Source organism: Acartia tonsa, chromosome 11 (assembly GCF_053477335.1).
Source record: "Acartia tonsa isolate MP-2025a chromosome 11, ASM5347733v1, whole genome shotgun sequence".
Classification (NCBI taxonomy): domain Eukaryota; kingdom Metazoa; phylum Arthropoda; class Copepoda; order Calanoida; family Acartiidae; genus Acartia; species Acartia tonsa.
In genome coordinates this window covers 15,061,291-15,077,760 of record NC_137270.1, presented here as the reverse complement: position 1 = coordinate 15,077,760, position 16,470 = coordinate 15,061,291, and the positions used below count along the sequence as shown (strand labels likewise).

At 33.3% G+C, this 16,470-nt stretch overlaps 1 protein-coding gene across 1 annotated transcript in view; it reads left to right on the top strand.

The window, feature by feature from the left end:
- LOC145332239 (sorting nexin lst-4-like) overlaps nucleotides 1–16,470 on the top strand; it is a 491,682-nt gene that overhangs the window by 449,015 nt on the left and 26,197 nt on the right. The window contains exons 2-4 of the mRNA XM_080177194.1: nucleotides 11,878–11,959; nucleotides 14,598–14,660; nucleotides 15,704–15,757. Coding sequence (XP_080033320.1) covers nucleotides 11,911–11,959; nucleotides 14,598–14,660; nucleotides 15,704–15,757 — 166 coding nt within the window. The 5' untranslated portion in view covers nucleotides 11,878–11,910. The remainder of the gene's footprint in view (nucleotides 1–11,877; nucleotides 11,960–14,597; nucleotides 14,661–15,703; nucleotides 15,758–16,470) is intronic.

The following is a 16,470-nucleotide window of genomic DNA, read 5'->3' as shown; positions in this document are numbered from 1 at the left end:
AAGCCGTCCTTCCCCCGATGGGGAGGGGGGTGCAGCAGGGTTGAGGTGACTGGGTGGTGAGGTAATTGTGCTTCTCCTTTAATCCTTGGCTTATTCTTATGTCACCTCAATTGTATTTGCTTCAATTTATGGTGGGCCCCTCCCCTTCCGTTGGGATAAGGGGGTGTATTTGTCGTGCTGCAGGTTTGGGGTCAGATTGTTTACCAATGCATTGTTATCTTACATCTAGGTTCTATTTTTGGCTTTATCACAATACACAACAAATTTGTTTACCAAGCCCTGCCCATAAATCTATTGTTCAGCTTTCACACCAGGGTGGTAATCCATAAAATCTGATATAATATCTGTTTTTCTCAATGGGTGGCTGCGCTGTAGCCTCTCAGGATACTTGGAGTTAACGTAGTTTTTCTTCTGCTTGGTACACTACACTCGTATTTTCGCTCACAGCTCTCAGCTATTTTGCTTGTTTCAGCCAGTCGGCGGCAGGGAATGTCCCATCCTGCAGCGCTGTGGGTCCGAATCCGGGTGGTGGCGGCAGGGAATGTCCCGTCCTGCAGCGCCGTGGGTTCGGATCCTGCTATCTTTTGCAGTAAATGTTGGCCTATTTTCAGCCGTTTGCAGTTATTTGGCCTGTTTCAGCCCGTCCGCAGGCCTGTTTCAGCCCTTGAGCGCTCAATCCTCCGTTAGATTTCGGCGCTCTTCGCGGTTCTCCGTCAAGTTTCGCTGCTCTCTGCAGTCTCTCGTCCGATTTCGCTACTCTCCGCAGCTCAGGTTCCGCCACTCTCCGTGGTCTTTTGCTAGGTTTCGCTTCCACAACTGCCGGATACAGAGTTAGACCTTGCTATCCAGGGTGGGTAATTCAGGTTGCTTGTGTCAGTTTTGCCAGTTTCACTGCTGGGAGTACCTTAGCCTCAGCTGCGCGTCTGCTCTACACTTGTGGTTTGCCGTAATCTCACACAGCTGTCACCAAAAGTTGTGGTATCCGCCTTGGTTAAATGGCAGACACCCGAGTTCAAATGACTACGGCAGTGCGAACAGACGTGGACACATATATTATAGAGAAGCTACGCTTCTCTAGCAATCACTAAATAATAAACAGAGTCTATTCAGGTGTTACTTTATTCAGGGTCTAACGTTTACTAAAGTTATATACAACAAACAATAAATACACAGATTGGAATAAATAATCCTAAAGCAGAATCAATATAAATACATATACAATAATCAGATTGGGCAATAATGATCCCCCATCCCTGGAAAGGGTGGGGGAACCAAACAATACAGCTTAACCATAATAAGGCTGTCAAAATCTATCATTAATTTTAAAGCATAGGGAGGGGTCAGGCTGACCCCTTCCCCAGTACTCGGGGGAGGGCCCTCGGCCCTTCTCCGAACCAAGGTCAGGGTTGCCATAGGACATGGCTCACGGCTGCCGAATACCACAAATGCAGTATAATGATAAAATAAATATTTTCGTGCATTTTTTCTGATATTTATAAACATGTGCGTTCTATTTTAATATATTGATCTGTGTACTTTAGTTATTTACAAATTGGCTTAAGAAACTTAGTTCAATATGGTTAATTATTTTTAAAAGCGAAGCTTTTTTATAATTATTAAAACCGAAGCTTTTCTATAATAAGGGTAGGTACGTCCGTGCGTCACAGACAGTTAGATATTTTTGTTAATTTTAACAGGTTAGAATTGTCCTCTCGATTCCACACTTTACATGGTGATTCCTTTAGTTGTTAGGTACGATTAAGAAAGTGTAGCAACTTTATAATCGTTACTAGAATGTCCGTACGTCCATTTTAAACATGTTGCATTTTTAACTTTTATAGCAATAAGTTTTTATGTTATATAATTATCCGATTTTTGTATACTGATTCCTAGGACAACTAGTTTCTATGTTATAAGTGGAGCATCTATATAATCAAGTCCTAAAAATGTAAGTATGTCCTTTAATAAAAATATCCTGTATTTAAGCAGTTTTTCAACAAATTTACTTAAAATTATTTTTGATTTTATACATTTATATTCTGATTATTCAGTTATGACACTCTCCAAGTGTTAATGTTTGCTTGTTCTACCCTTTCAGAGCTTTATGGATAATGTCATCCTTGTTCAAAGTGTAAATCTAAAAAACAATGTATTTTGATATCTAGACTATACTGTTAAGACACATCTAAACTTGGCTTGGAGATATTCAGGGATTTGTAACTTTAGTTTTTTTTAAAGTAAAAAGCATTCGGGAAGTCATTGTTTCTTGGGGCGCTTTCTTTTAGAATGTTAATGGTACCCTCCCCCCAATGCAATGTTATAAGCAATCCCTAAACCTATGATAAGCTAATCTGTAAAGGATAACCATATCGGTTCAGCGGTTAGCGGAGGGGGGCCCCTTGACGATCCATAATCCACTTTTTATTTACATTTTTAAAGAAAAATAGAAATTTTTTCCAGGGGGTTTACATTTTATTCTAAGGGCGATTTCTCTCACGAGAGTGGTTGTACCCTCTCCGAAAATACAGTGTGTTTTTTTTATGAGAACTTTTCTGAAAGCAATTGTACCCCACTTATAGTTATCAGATATTAATGATTAATAGCTTATTTTCTTCGTTTTTTATTGCAATTAATAGAACATTAAAAAAATATTTCAGTTTTCATTTAAAAAGTACAGTAAAATCTAAAATTCAAAACTTAGGTGTTAACATCTAAAAATGGTTTTAGCGCATTTTTCTTATGCTCAAATATTCAACCTTTAAACTTTGATATGTTCTAGTACATGTCCCTAATAGTATCTGTATACATTTTTAGCTCTATATCTAAACTTTGAAGTGTTTTGCAGCTATTCTTGCAAAAAGGTTGAATATTTGAGTATAAGAAAAATGCGCTAAAACCATTTTTAGATGTTGACACCTAAGTTTTGAATTTTAGATTTTACTGTACTTTTTAAATAAAAACTTAAATATTTTTTTGTTGTTCTATTAATTGCATTAAAAAACGAAGAAAATAAGCCATTAATCATTAAATTCTGATAACTACAAGTGGGGTAAAATTGCTTTCAAAAAAGTTCTCATAAAAAAAACACACTGTAGTTATAAACTTTCCCATGACCTTTAAAATGCTGCAATGTAAAGGAGAATCTAATCAGTCCAGTGGTAAGCAAGATCCTTCGGTACAAACATATTTGCAGACGCACACCCTGTTACTTTCATATAAGTATTTGCATGTACCTTCATCCCTGGCAGAAATGTGAGAAGTATAGATTCTTAATCCAGAGAGGAAGATGACATTGGACTGAAAATGGCACAAGTACCCAAAGTTTTATAACAACGTTTTCTAATTCGTTAGGTTGGCTCAAAAACTTTGGGTACTTTACTAAATATAAATTTTTGGTGTCCAAACTTTTCCACAATTAATATTAATCTACAGAAGGAATAATTTTGTTTATCATCATTGGGGATGTACATCAATTTTCGCCCATTGTCTTATCCTTTAGTACCCCTGTGTTTTATCTCTGTTGCTAGCTGAGACCCTAGGCATATATAGACGAGAATACTTGGGCAAGGCTGCCAACGCTTAAAAACGTAAGGCCAAAATAAAAGTTGCGTGTGCGTCCAACTGACTGTAATTCATATTATAGCCTAAACCACCCCAAGACATTTCTTAAGCTTCCCTGAAGGCTGAAAGAAAAACAAATTATGATTCGGTACTTTTCGAGATCTTCATCCACAAACAAACAAAAAACATACGACTTTATTTTATAGGTTATTAATTATTCAGTTTAAGCTTCCAAATTTGCTGTTAGTTGTTAAATTTTAAATAAAATATTGAATTTTAATTAAGAAATATTGTAAATCTTTATAAATTATAATTAATGAGTTGGTATATTAGCATGAGAGAGCTGAAAGAAAAAAAAAGCAAGTTTCATTTCAGTTTCTCTATAGTCTACATGTTATAGTCCGTCTATAGCCCCCCCCCCCCCCCCCCTCTATCTTTCTCTTACTACAGACCATAAATAATGGGGGAGGTGTCTGTACAGAGCAAGTGATATTTCCCCCAAAAGGGAAAGTGTACGAAAAAGAGAAAGATGTAAAATGAACGAGAGCATTTTTACAATTCAGTCCGTGTGCAACGCAATTTGCAAAGGCAGCAAAAATTTCCTAAACAAAAATATATTTACGCCTCTTCGCAGCAATTTTAAGATATAATTTACTTTTAAAATCACACTTTTTAATGCCCCAAGGGATTTAACATTTGTTAAATTGTTATAATAATGTGAAAATAAAATATATAACTTGTACATTCAAATTAATATATAAGCTATGGTTAGAGTGAAAATAGTTATTGAATGTAAAGATTTATTGACTATCTATCTATTATTACAGCATGCTTTTAGTATAGTATAGTAATCATCATATGTTTTTAGTGTGTTAGATAACTAACAAGGGCGGGCCACAGGGTGGAGTGGACATCAGATTGTAAAATAAACTGGTTCCCAAAGTTTTATAAACACATTTCCACATTCGTTGGCTAAAAGACTTTTTGTACTTTGATTAAATCTTGATTGGCTGGTTAAAACAAAGAGTGTTCAAACTTTTGATTCTAAAGGAGGGTAACATCCTTTATTATCATTGGGGATGATCAATTTTTACTTAAAATACGCACAGTTTTTTTTCTGCAAATATATGTGGTTTGTCTAAAAGGTTGAATTTTAATTTAAAATAAAAATGGAAGTGTGTGTTCTTTCATATTTATTACTAAGCTTCAGCGCATCTATACCAGGGAGTAAGGGAGGGGACAATGGGCAGTTAATTCAATTTTATAGTTGTGACCCTTTAAGGTTGAAAACCCAGATATTTCCAGATAAAACAAGTATTTGCAATATAGCAACCTTTAGTGGAAATTTTTGACTTTTTGAATTGTTTTTAATTCGAAATGCACCATCCTTAAACTGATGCTATACCACAAGCCTTTGATTCTAGAGATCAAAACCCTTGTTTACAATTCATTTCCATAATTGTTATTATTTAAACTTCGGAAAATTAAGGAAACAGACCATTTTACTTTTACAACTTCTTTTACCCAAATTTTTTTATTGTATTTATTAAAAAGCTTAGACATGAAAAAGCCTTTAAATAATTATATTACAAAACTTACTAAAACAATTACCTTCCTACAGAACTTTTAACTCAAGTTATTTTATTTAACGAAATAAAAATGAGATACCTTGCGTCAAAATTTCATACTACATAAATAAAATAGTTGAGAACATAAGTACATCTTAATTTTAAAGATCTTAAGGTTTAAGTAACATATCTTAGGATAACTGGTAGCTGCGCTCCTAGCATCCAGGACAGAAAAATAAAATAACACCATCTTGAGATTTTAATGATAAACAAACCTTGAACAACTCAGGACTTCGTGAATTTTCCCTAAAATTTTGAAATTAATCGGATCATTAATTACAGAAATATTAAGCTAAAGACAAAAAACTTTTGCCTTTACATTAAATCAATAAGAAACATCTAACATGTCTAAAGTAACGAAAAGAGCTAATCGTTACGGACGTACAAATGTGCGGGACCTAATTATAGGAAGGCTTTGCTAATAATAACTAATAATCTTAATATAATTTCTTTCTACAACGAACTAATCGGAATGAATTAACATTAAACAAGAATTAGATTTAAAAAATGTAATGATTCAATTTACAAAATAATTTTCAAAATCAAAATATTCTGTCTGCTTGTTATTGTTTATCTTTTTTGTTGACGCGCTAGTTTGCCGCGAGATAATGCATGATTTTGCGTGACGTCATTCATAATTGGTCCCCAAGATTGGTTAGAAACTGCTAAATTCTTGCAAGTTCCCTTTAAGCCAGTCCCCAAAGTCTAAGACTCCTAAAAATTGAATATTCGATCCATTGTCCCCTCCCTTACTCCCTGCATCTATACACTTGTTGTTCTATATTCGAAAAATTGCCTAAAACCATCCCAAGACTTAAATCTAAAAATGTAATAGCCCTAAACCATCCCCCTAAAACTTGAGTTAAATTGAGAACTAAATTGGTTCAATCTTAAGCTACAGATGTATAAAACTTTTTAGAAAAATTTTAATAGGATATACCTACTGTTTTAAAACTTTATATATTTTATTTGTTTGAGTAAAAATATAAAAAATATATTCATCTGTCAATGTTAAATGTTTTTTGTTGACATAGCACAGATGTTAAAAGTTTGTTTGTACTTTTTTATAGGGAGTCAGAGGCCATTTGGCTCTTGTACCCAAAGTTTTGTAACAACGTTCCTATTAAAATCATGAAATCTTATAGTGCCCAATCTTTTATTTCAATAATTTTAATTTAAAACCCACCAAAGATTTTTAGACAAACAATAAGTTAAAGTGGTAATAAAAACTTTTGGCACCAGTGTAATTTACAATCCAATGTCCCCTTACTCCCTGGGAATTTCTTTAATTTGTTTTGGTAAAGATTGACAGACGAACAATTTTTTCTCTATAGAATAGTTCTGCTGTTTAAAATAGTAATAAAACACCCACTCTCTGTTGCACTATGTATTTTAAATAGTAAAGCTGCTCCATATTGTAATGCAGGTAATGATTAATCCTGTGCAAAACTGCGCGCCTTGTTGCACGGCAGCTTGCAGGCCTACCTAAATATTTGCACCAACATAATGTTATGTTCTAAGTATATTTTTATGATAATAAAAAAGGTCTTATAGATCACAAAATTTTAAGCTATGAGGTGCTTTTTCGGTATAAATATGTTTATTAATAATTGCAATTATACAATTAATTAAAGTAGGCTGCAGCTGCTGGAGAGTTACACTTGTTCCAATTTATTTGTTCATCCCTAGCCAAAAACTGGTCGGCTCCTAGAGGCTTTATTGATGTGCAGGAACCTTCTGGGGTTCAATGGGTGCTTTGCTGTCGGACCCTGAGTATTCGGGTCCATTTATTTAAAATTTACAGGAATCTAAAGGAATAAGACAAATAGATGTACATCCATAAAATTTACACTTTTTTCTATGGAAGTTAGTAATTGAAAAGTTTTAACACTACCAGTTTCATCCAATCAATCATTATTTGATAAAAGTAATCTTGATCTACAGGAGGAGTAATTTTGTTTAACATAATTGGGGGTGTGCATCAATTTGTCAATCATTGTCTTGTCATTTATTATTTTAGAGCAAATAGAATGAATGATATACAATTAAATATTTAAAAAATAGCTGATGCGCCACAAGCATTTAGGGAGAAAACGTGGGGAGAAAGAGGATAGGAATAGTTATTTCTCGCATCGTATAATAAACAGCATTCCGCGGATATAGAATGTACAATTATAAGATTAAAACCAGTTTTTTAGCACCGAGGTGCCGAAGGCACGGGCTAAAAAAACTAGTTTTAATCTTATGATTGTACATTTTTATATTCGTAGAAAGCTGGACATAATACGATGCTAGAGACATCGTTTTTTTCGTATGGATGAGAACCGGTTCCTATCCACCGGATTCGAATGAATACGAGAAAAAACCTTAAAACTATCAAAAACATCTGAAATGAATAAGCCTAAAACCATCACTAGACCTATGTGAAGCTTGCCTAAAACAGAGAACCCAATCGTTTCAGTAGTTATTGAGATCTTAAGCTCTGGACAAAAAAATTAATAATTTATAGAATAGGATTGGAATTCCTTGTCAAATATCGAAGCATTAGTTTGACAAATATGTCATTATTACAGTCCTATGTTGTCATAGTAACAGAACAGAATTTTGACAGAAATAAATTTGAAGATAGGTATACGACAATGTCCATGATCAATGCAATGGATATATTATTACTTGGATGTTGCCCCAGATTTTCATGTACTCTGGTAAAGTGATACTCGCCGCAAATCAATTTTAAGTTTAGAGTTTATATAAATGTTTTGCAATAATGCTTTTTGTACCTTGTTGTCCCGGGAATCCCAAAAATCAAGCAATTAGGATAAGTATATCATACAAAAACATATTGTAAAAAATTGGCATGTTTCAAATGGACGTGCGGACTTTCTAAATTGTACCTAACTATTATAGGAATTATAGAATAGTGTTGCCTCATGTGAACTGAATTCTCCTTGCTTTTACTAAAAATAGTTTCAAGATTATATACATGTCAACTTTTTGTGACATTTTGTGACATTATAGAATATCTTCGCTTTAAAAAAAGTATATTCTTATTACACCTTTATCACTCTTTACAGGTCAATGACCTCGTATAAAAACAGGATTAAATTTATGCAAATGCTTCTAAAACTTTTATCTGTAAAACATAAGTTGTCTATTCTAAATTGAAGCTGAGAAATTCATTTATTAACCATAGAAATACAAATATATACTGGATGTATATCTTCACAAATTTAAAAATGAGCTCTCTATTTTGAATAGAAGCCAAGAATATCACGTTTGTCCTAAAGCGGAGACCGACACACTATTGAGTAGCTTTGCTATTAAAAAGCTTTAATTGATTAAAAAGCTTTCATAGATATAAAACTATATTTAGAACATTTTTATTAATATGCATGCTTTGATCATAGAAAAGCTTTGCTCATTCAATATATTTATTTTAAAACAAGAATGACAACATCCATAAAAGCGCAGCTTTAAAATAAGAAGAAAGACCTACGAAGAATAACTCATGAAGAGTGTCAGAACTTAATAAGCTAAACATAGAGTTGCTACGTTTTAAAAATCTTTATGTAAAGTTTGAAATCGATAGGATAGTACTAACATGTTTAAGTTAACAAAAAGACGAAACTACTCTAATTGTAGTAAAGCTTCGCTTTTAAAAAGATAAGTGTCTGTTGTATATTGTATAATGTTTGTTCTGTCATTAAAGTAAAATAATTATTAAAAGCCAATTAAAGGCGAAGCTTTCTCAGAATTAGGGCCCGTCCGTCCTTATAGCTCCTATAGTTAGAAGGAAGGCATTTTTGAATTGTCCTAGCGATTTCAAGCTTTGTATCATGATTCTTATGATATGGTATAATGTTAAAATCGAATCATCTATATAAGCAATTCCTATAAAAAAAAAGTATGCATTTCCTTTAACATTATTCTTCATCTAATCTATTTGCAACTTCTTTTTTGCACATTAGGTTCTGACACTCTTCTATAAATGGTGTCATCCTTGTTTTCAAAAGAGGAAAACGCCGAATTTTATAAGTAAATTGTATTAGTATATACTGTGCTATCATCGTTTAGGGAGGTTCAACACTGTCTCGTTCATTGTCTTATCCCCTAAGATCCCTGTTTGATATGATTATGCATTAAGATATATAAGTTTTCCGGAATTTTAAAGTTAGGGGGAGATTTGAAATCTGCATCAAGTTTTAAGGATTTTTTATAAAATTCGTTTTTTCTATAATTCTTTATCTAAAAGCGGAAATGCAATTTAAGTTAATTAATTTTGGCATCTGTGATTGGTGGATTTAAAAAATCTGCGCTCTGATTGGATGGCGTACATCATTCAACCAATTAGAGCGCAGGTAGTTTAAAATCCACCTATCCTATTGGTCAAAACTAATTAACTTAAAATGCATTTCCGCTTTTAGATAAAGAATTATACAAAAAACGAATTTTATAAAAAATTCTTAAAATTTGATGCAGATTTCAAATCTCCCCCTAACATTAAAATTCCGGAAAACTTATATATCTTATTATGCATAGTTGCTGCGTTACTACAAATATATTTATGTATATAATATTTGTACATTTGTTTTTGTCGTTGAAAAAACATATTTGTTTATTGAAGAGATATCTACATGAGCCTATATAATCAAAGAATAGCTTGGTAATTTTGGAAACTGCAGACTAAATTAGATTGAATTTAGAACATAAGACCCCGAGGAAATAGCTTAAAACAATCGCAGGACCAGTAGATATTTTCCCTAAAGCCCAATCGATTCATCTGTTACCGATATCTTAAGCTTCAGACAGACAGACATAAATCGTTCTACTTTATATTATAGATGTTAAAAAATTTAATTATAAATTTTATTAAACTGTTAGATTATTAAAACCAAATATTAGTTCTGATTTTATGTTTTATTTAGCAGTGTTTTAGTGGTTATTTGTCCTTGTACATTTTACATTGTGCTCATTTCCAGTCTACTGGGTCTGGGTCTCTAATAGCTGTGACTCCTCAAAAGAAACTCTAGTAGCATAGTCTCTAATAGTTGTGACTACTCCAGAGAAACTCTAGTAGCATAGTCTCTAATAGCTGTGACTACTCCAAGGAAACTCTAGTAGAATAGTCTCTAATAGCTGTGACTCCTCCAAGGAAACTTTAGTAGCATAGTCTCTAATAGCTGTGACTCCTCCAAGGAAACTCTAGTAGCATAGTTTCTAATAGCTGTGACTCCTCCAAGGAAACTGTAGTAGCATAGTTTCTAATAGCTGTGACTCCTCCAAGGAAACTCTAGTAACATAGTCTCTAATAGCTGTGACTGCTCCAAGGAAACTCTAGTAACATAGTCTCTAATAGCTGTGACTGCTCCAAGGAAACTCTAGTAACATAGTCTAGTCAGTGAGGAAAGCAGACAGATGTACAAAACAATGTATAGATTAGACGGGCATATGTCATACGAATCTTCACTAAAAATTTCAGCTGTGTATCTTCATTAGGAGCCGAGAAAATCACGTTTCCCACATAGCGTTACGGACTGACTGACGGACAGAGAAAGTGAATTATAGAGTATCTTCGCTACTAAAAAAGAATTTAATCAATGATGCATTAGACCAAGTCAGGACAGATAAAATGACAAAGAAACAATGGAAAGAATTTCCTTTAAGAAATTTGTCCCAAATACAGTCTTCTCAATTTTGTAATAAAATTGATTGTTTTAAACATAGTTACTTCGCTCCTAGCCTCTAGGGGAGGGCGTGAGAGTTTAGGAAATAGCTCAAAGTCATTTTACTCTGTTAGTTTGTACTGATCATTTAAGATAATAACATTGCTTTTAAACCAACAAATGAGAGAATGTGCATATAAAATATTGGGTGCCTTGGTTTCTTATGGACATAATTTTCCTTATCATTAATTTGAGAAAATCCGAAGTTACCTTTATCTACACGATATTTTGACGAGTGTTTACATACAGTTTAAGATGTACTTATGTAAAGCAGTTTTATTTTATACAATTTTAATGTATCAACAAGGACAACAATAGTCTTAATTAAAAAGATAGAAAAAAATAATTCCATCAGTGTTTTTGAATGACAAGAGAAATTGGATCTTGGAAAGAAAACGAAGCAGTGGGTTTCGTCGTATTTTCCGCAAGGGCTTATAGAAATATGAGAAAAGCTACTGTGAAAATACAACAAAACCCGCTACTTCGGCTTCTTTTCATGTTCCGGGAAATTATACCCCCTAATAAATTTAAAGGGCTTAAGGTTTTAAACCTAGGCGTACAGGATGGGATACACCCACCTAGGGGTCAACACCCCCCTGAAAGACATCTTTGATACAACCAAGAGTGGGGGGGGGGGGCGGGGGGATCTAGTAAAAGAGTCTCACCCCACTAACTAGGGATGGGTCCTAGGACAAACGCAGGATTCCCAAACGTCGGAGTGGACAAACGCAGGAGTGGACCCTTAACCTAACCTAACCTATTTTAAACCATGGTTTAGGTTTTTTAAATGTCTAACCTCTTCGGGGGGCTTATTGGTATATTCATATCTTAACCTTACCTAACCCGTATAGAAATACTTACTTAAAATAATATTTTAACACTCCTGCGTTTGTCCACTACGACGTTTGGGACTCCTGCGTTTGTCGTGGAACCGGGAAGGCAAATAAATCAATCTAAAAATTTTCAGACGCCTTATGTGAACGTTAATAACATTAAAAATGGATTGGCAGCCGGACGACGAGCTCAAGCTTCTTGGAAAAATAACAGGTAGAGACACATTAGATAGATAGTCAGATAGATAGACAGATAGACAGACAGATAGATAGACAGACAGACAGACAGACAGACAGACAGATAGATAGACATACAGATAGACAGACAGATAGACAGACAGATAGATAGATAGACAGACAGATACACATTGATAGACATTGATAAACAAACTGATAAAGTGAAAGAATAGATAAAATATAAAGATTAACAGAAAATCACGAAACCTTAATTAAAAATAAACACGTCTTTTGTTTTATGTCTGACAGGCCGACACACAAAGTAAGTTGTGTAAATGATTCTCTGTAAAAAGGGAAAACTTCACACCAAAAAAATCTGCAATCTATCCTCAATAGCAGTAGAGATAATCACAGAATACGAAAACTGTTTAAAAGTGTTTTGAAGAGTAACTAAGCAACAAAAAAATTATCAGCTTTTAGAAATATTCAGAAAAAACTGACTCCATGTAACTGTTATGAAGAAAATGATTAATCATTAATCGAATGTAAAATTAATATTTTTAGTAAACAAGGATGACATTAACAATATCCATAAGTAGCAAAGAACAATTTTTGGAATACAGAAACTCCCCTCTTTATTTTGAAATTAAAATAAGTGAAAAAATAGGGGTATTTTTCATTTGTTTGCTTTTACTTTAGATTATATTGGGTACGAAGTAGCCCCGCAGGGTTAGGCCACTGCAGGTTTAGGTATATTGTAAAAAAAACTAACCACCCTTCCCCTATTTTGAGTACTAGCGGCTTCGCCCCTAGCCTCTAGGGGCTTTGCCCCAACAGGAAAGATAAAAAAATTAAGGCTATATTTGTAAAATGACCAGGGAAATCTTCAGCAAAAAAAAGGGGGGGGGGATTTTTTTGTTTTTGGGGATGTTGGGGGTGTCCCACCCCCAAGAAAATAGCCTAAAACCAACGTAGAACCAGTAGGTATATTCCCTAAAGAGTAGAATCCGATCGGTTTAGTGGTTACCAAGATCTTAAGGGACGGACAGACAGATGAACAGACATCAAGCTAATTTGTATTATAGATAGACTAAATCACCACTTTTTATTCATCAGGCTTAGAGACATAAATAGGCAATCATTATTAACTATTAGCCAAGAAATTTTCAAAAAAGATCAAAATCTGACATAGCAACTAATTAAATTAAATCAAAGTAGCTTCGCATCTTAAAATCAAACTTTGACGTAAATTTATAGAAAAGTTGATGAATATATCTTTAAACGTAGACGATTACGTCTTTTTATCAAAATTATTAATATGTTTTGAAGACGTATAAATATAACGAGAGGAAAAGGGAGAAAAAAATATTTTAATCAGCACATAATTACTTAGATGTTGCACCAGATTTTCATGTACTCTAATAAAATGATATTACCAGTTTGCTAAAATAACTTTACCCCACACCCTTCCCTCTTAGTGGCTGAACGAACTAGCCAACAAATGAGTTTTATATTTGCAACATAAATTGACAACAAATTTTTCCCTTTCATTATATCCACGTATTCTACAGTTTGTTTGTTTTTAAAGCAATTTTACCCCACTTATAGTTATCAGAAATTAATGATTAATGGCTTATTTTCTTCGTTTTTTTATAACCATTTATAGAACATCAAAACAATATTTCAGTTTTTATTAAAAAATTGCAGTAAAATAAAAAATTCAAATCCTAGGTGTCAACATCCAAAAATGGTTTTAGCGCATTTTTCTCATGCTTAAATCTTCTACCCCTTGCAAGAATGGCTGCAACACGCTTCAAAGTAGAGATACAGAGTTAAAAATTGATACAGATACTTTCGGGGACATTTACTAGAACATATTAAAGTTTGAAGTCCATATCTCAACCAGGGAGGGAGTATTGGCCCTCAAAAGTCGACTACTGAAAATCCAATTTTTTTCTTGCAAAGGGTAACAGATTTGAGCTTAAGAAAAATGCGCTAAAACAATTTTTAGATGTTGACACCTAAGTTTTGAATTTTTTATTTTACTGCACTTTTTAAATAAAAACTGAAATATGTTTTTGATGTTCTATAAATGGTTATAAGAAACAAAGAAAATAAGCCGTTAATCATTAAATTCTGATAACTATAAGTGGGGTAAAATTGCTTTCAAAAAAGTTCTCATAAAAAAAAACACACTGTATATTCATTAACATTATTGACGTCATGATATTGGAGAGAACCAAATTCAATCAATATGTACCTAAAGACTAGTGAAACAATCATAGACGTCCAAGGGTGAGGTAATAGGGTGGTTATTCCCCTCAAACTTTGTAACCCCCTCAAAGTAATAAAAATACATTAGATTACCCCACTAATACCTTTAAAACCCGTCATTATAAAAAGCTTTTGACTTCCCCTGGAAACAATTTCATAATATAGATTATGATTAAACAAGGATGACAATTGTTCATTGGATACCAAAAAAATCAGCAATCTATCTTAATTAGCTTAAATCCAATTTCCCCAATTGCGTTACGGACTGACAGACATAGGTACAGACAGACAACATAAATTATACAGTGGCTTCACCATTAAAAAGTTAATAAATCTAGTTTTTTTATTATTGCAAGGTTTGAAATTGATACAACAAATCTTATTTGTTTAATTTTGTTTAGATCTGACCCTAGATCTGGAATGGACAAAACCTGGTGATATTCAGTACTTTCATTTAACTATAGGTAAAAAGTTAGATAGCTAGTTTTATATCTTTCTATCTGTCTATCTATATTCTATACTTTTATTTAATATAGGTAAGTAGTCAGATAGCTAGTTTTATACCTATAGATAGTTGTTGAATTTATAAAATTATTTCTTAATGCGTCTTTAGATGTATTGTAATGTAATTTATGATAATATGAAAATGTTATCCTATAATATAAAGTAGTAAGGTGTTTTGTCTGTAGCTAAGGATCTCGCTAATCACTGAACCAACACGGTTACCATTTACAGTGTAGCATCTCATAGGTCATGGGAAGGTTTATAGCTAATTTTAGGGAGGGTACCACCACCCCAACCCCCCTCTACTTTTTTTAAACTAAAAAAGGGAGGAGGGGTCGAATTCAGGCCATTATAACCTCAAGTACCCCTAGTCTAATAATATAATGCGACAAACTTAGAAATTGTTGCTTGAAAAAGCTAGAAAGTTGGGCGAATGAAATAATTTCTCTTGACTTTTTAGATTTATATCTAAACTTACTAACAAGAATGACAACATCCATAAAGGGAAGATCTTAAATCATAAGGAAAGACAAGCAAACATTAACTCTTATAGATTGTCAGAACTTGATAAGCAGAACATTATTTATTTGTCTAAAATATAAATTTGTTGCAAATTTACGCAATTGCAGGTTACTAATATAAGATATATTTACATTTGTAGAATTTGATAATAGAGATGCCTCGCTTTTTATATTGTACCTTGTTGTCCTAGGAATCAGTACTTGAAAAATTAGATGATTAGGATACAAAAAAGTTGCAAAATTAGTTAAAAATCAACATGTTTTAAATGAAAGTACGGAATTTCTGGTAACGATCATAGATTTGCTTCGCTTCTAAACAGTAACTTACAGTTAAAGGGATCATCATCCAAAGTTTGAAAGCTTTAGAAAAATTCTAAATTAACGAAAAAAGCTAACCGTGACATAAGGCGGACAAACGTACAAACTCTCTGTTTCCAAAAACTAGTTTTAATGTAATTTACATAATGTAATGTTTTTTTTAGATAAATGCGGGGCTCGAGATTGTTCCACAACAGTCATTAACACAAATATAACAGGTAATTTCTTCTGTCTGTACAACACCTAATTTTTCCTTTTTATCCTATTATATGAAGTAGTAAGCTTTTTTTGTCTGTAGCGAAGGATCTCTCTAACCGCAGAACCGATATGGTTCTCCTTTACAGTGAGGCTTCTTATGTATCTTGAGATGGTTTTAGGCTATTTTATTTTTTAAGATTAAGTTTGGTATAGTTCTAGCCTTCTAGGCTATTTTTCTGCCCTTTCATATCTTTTTGAGTATAGAGCCCCTAGATGCTAGGGGCGCAGCCGCTAGTACCTAATAAAGTAACAGAATAATTGTCAGTGAGGTTCTCCCTTACAAAGTAGCATTTCATAGGTCCTGGGTTTAAAAAAAAAATCTTTTTAAATCTAAAATAAAAAATTTCATTATCGAATTCAAACTCCCCCCTCCTCAAGTGCCCCTAGACTCAAGGGGCGTAGCCGCTAGTAAGTTAAATTAACAACCAACAGACAACCAACCAGTTGATAACATGTATTTGTCTGGAAGTCTTACTTTGCATGGTAAAAAACTACGCCTACTTATGGACTAAGGAATATTGTCACCCGCCTTATTTAGTGTTTTATCAAGGGAGTAAGGGAGGGGACAATGGGCAATTAATTCAATTTAAGAGTTTTCACTGAAAAGCAATGAAAACCAGATTTATCAAAAAAATTTGACCAAAATTGTAAAGGGATCATGGTAATATAATTG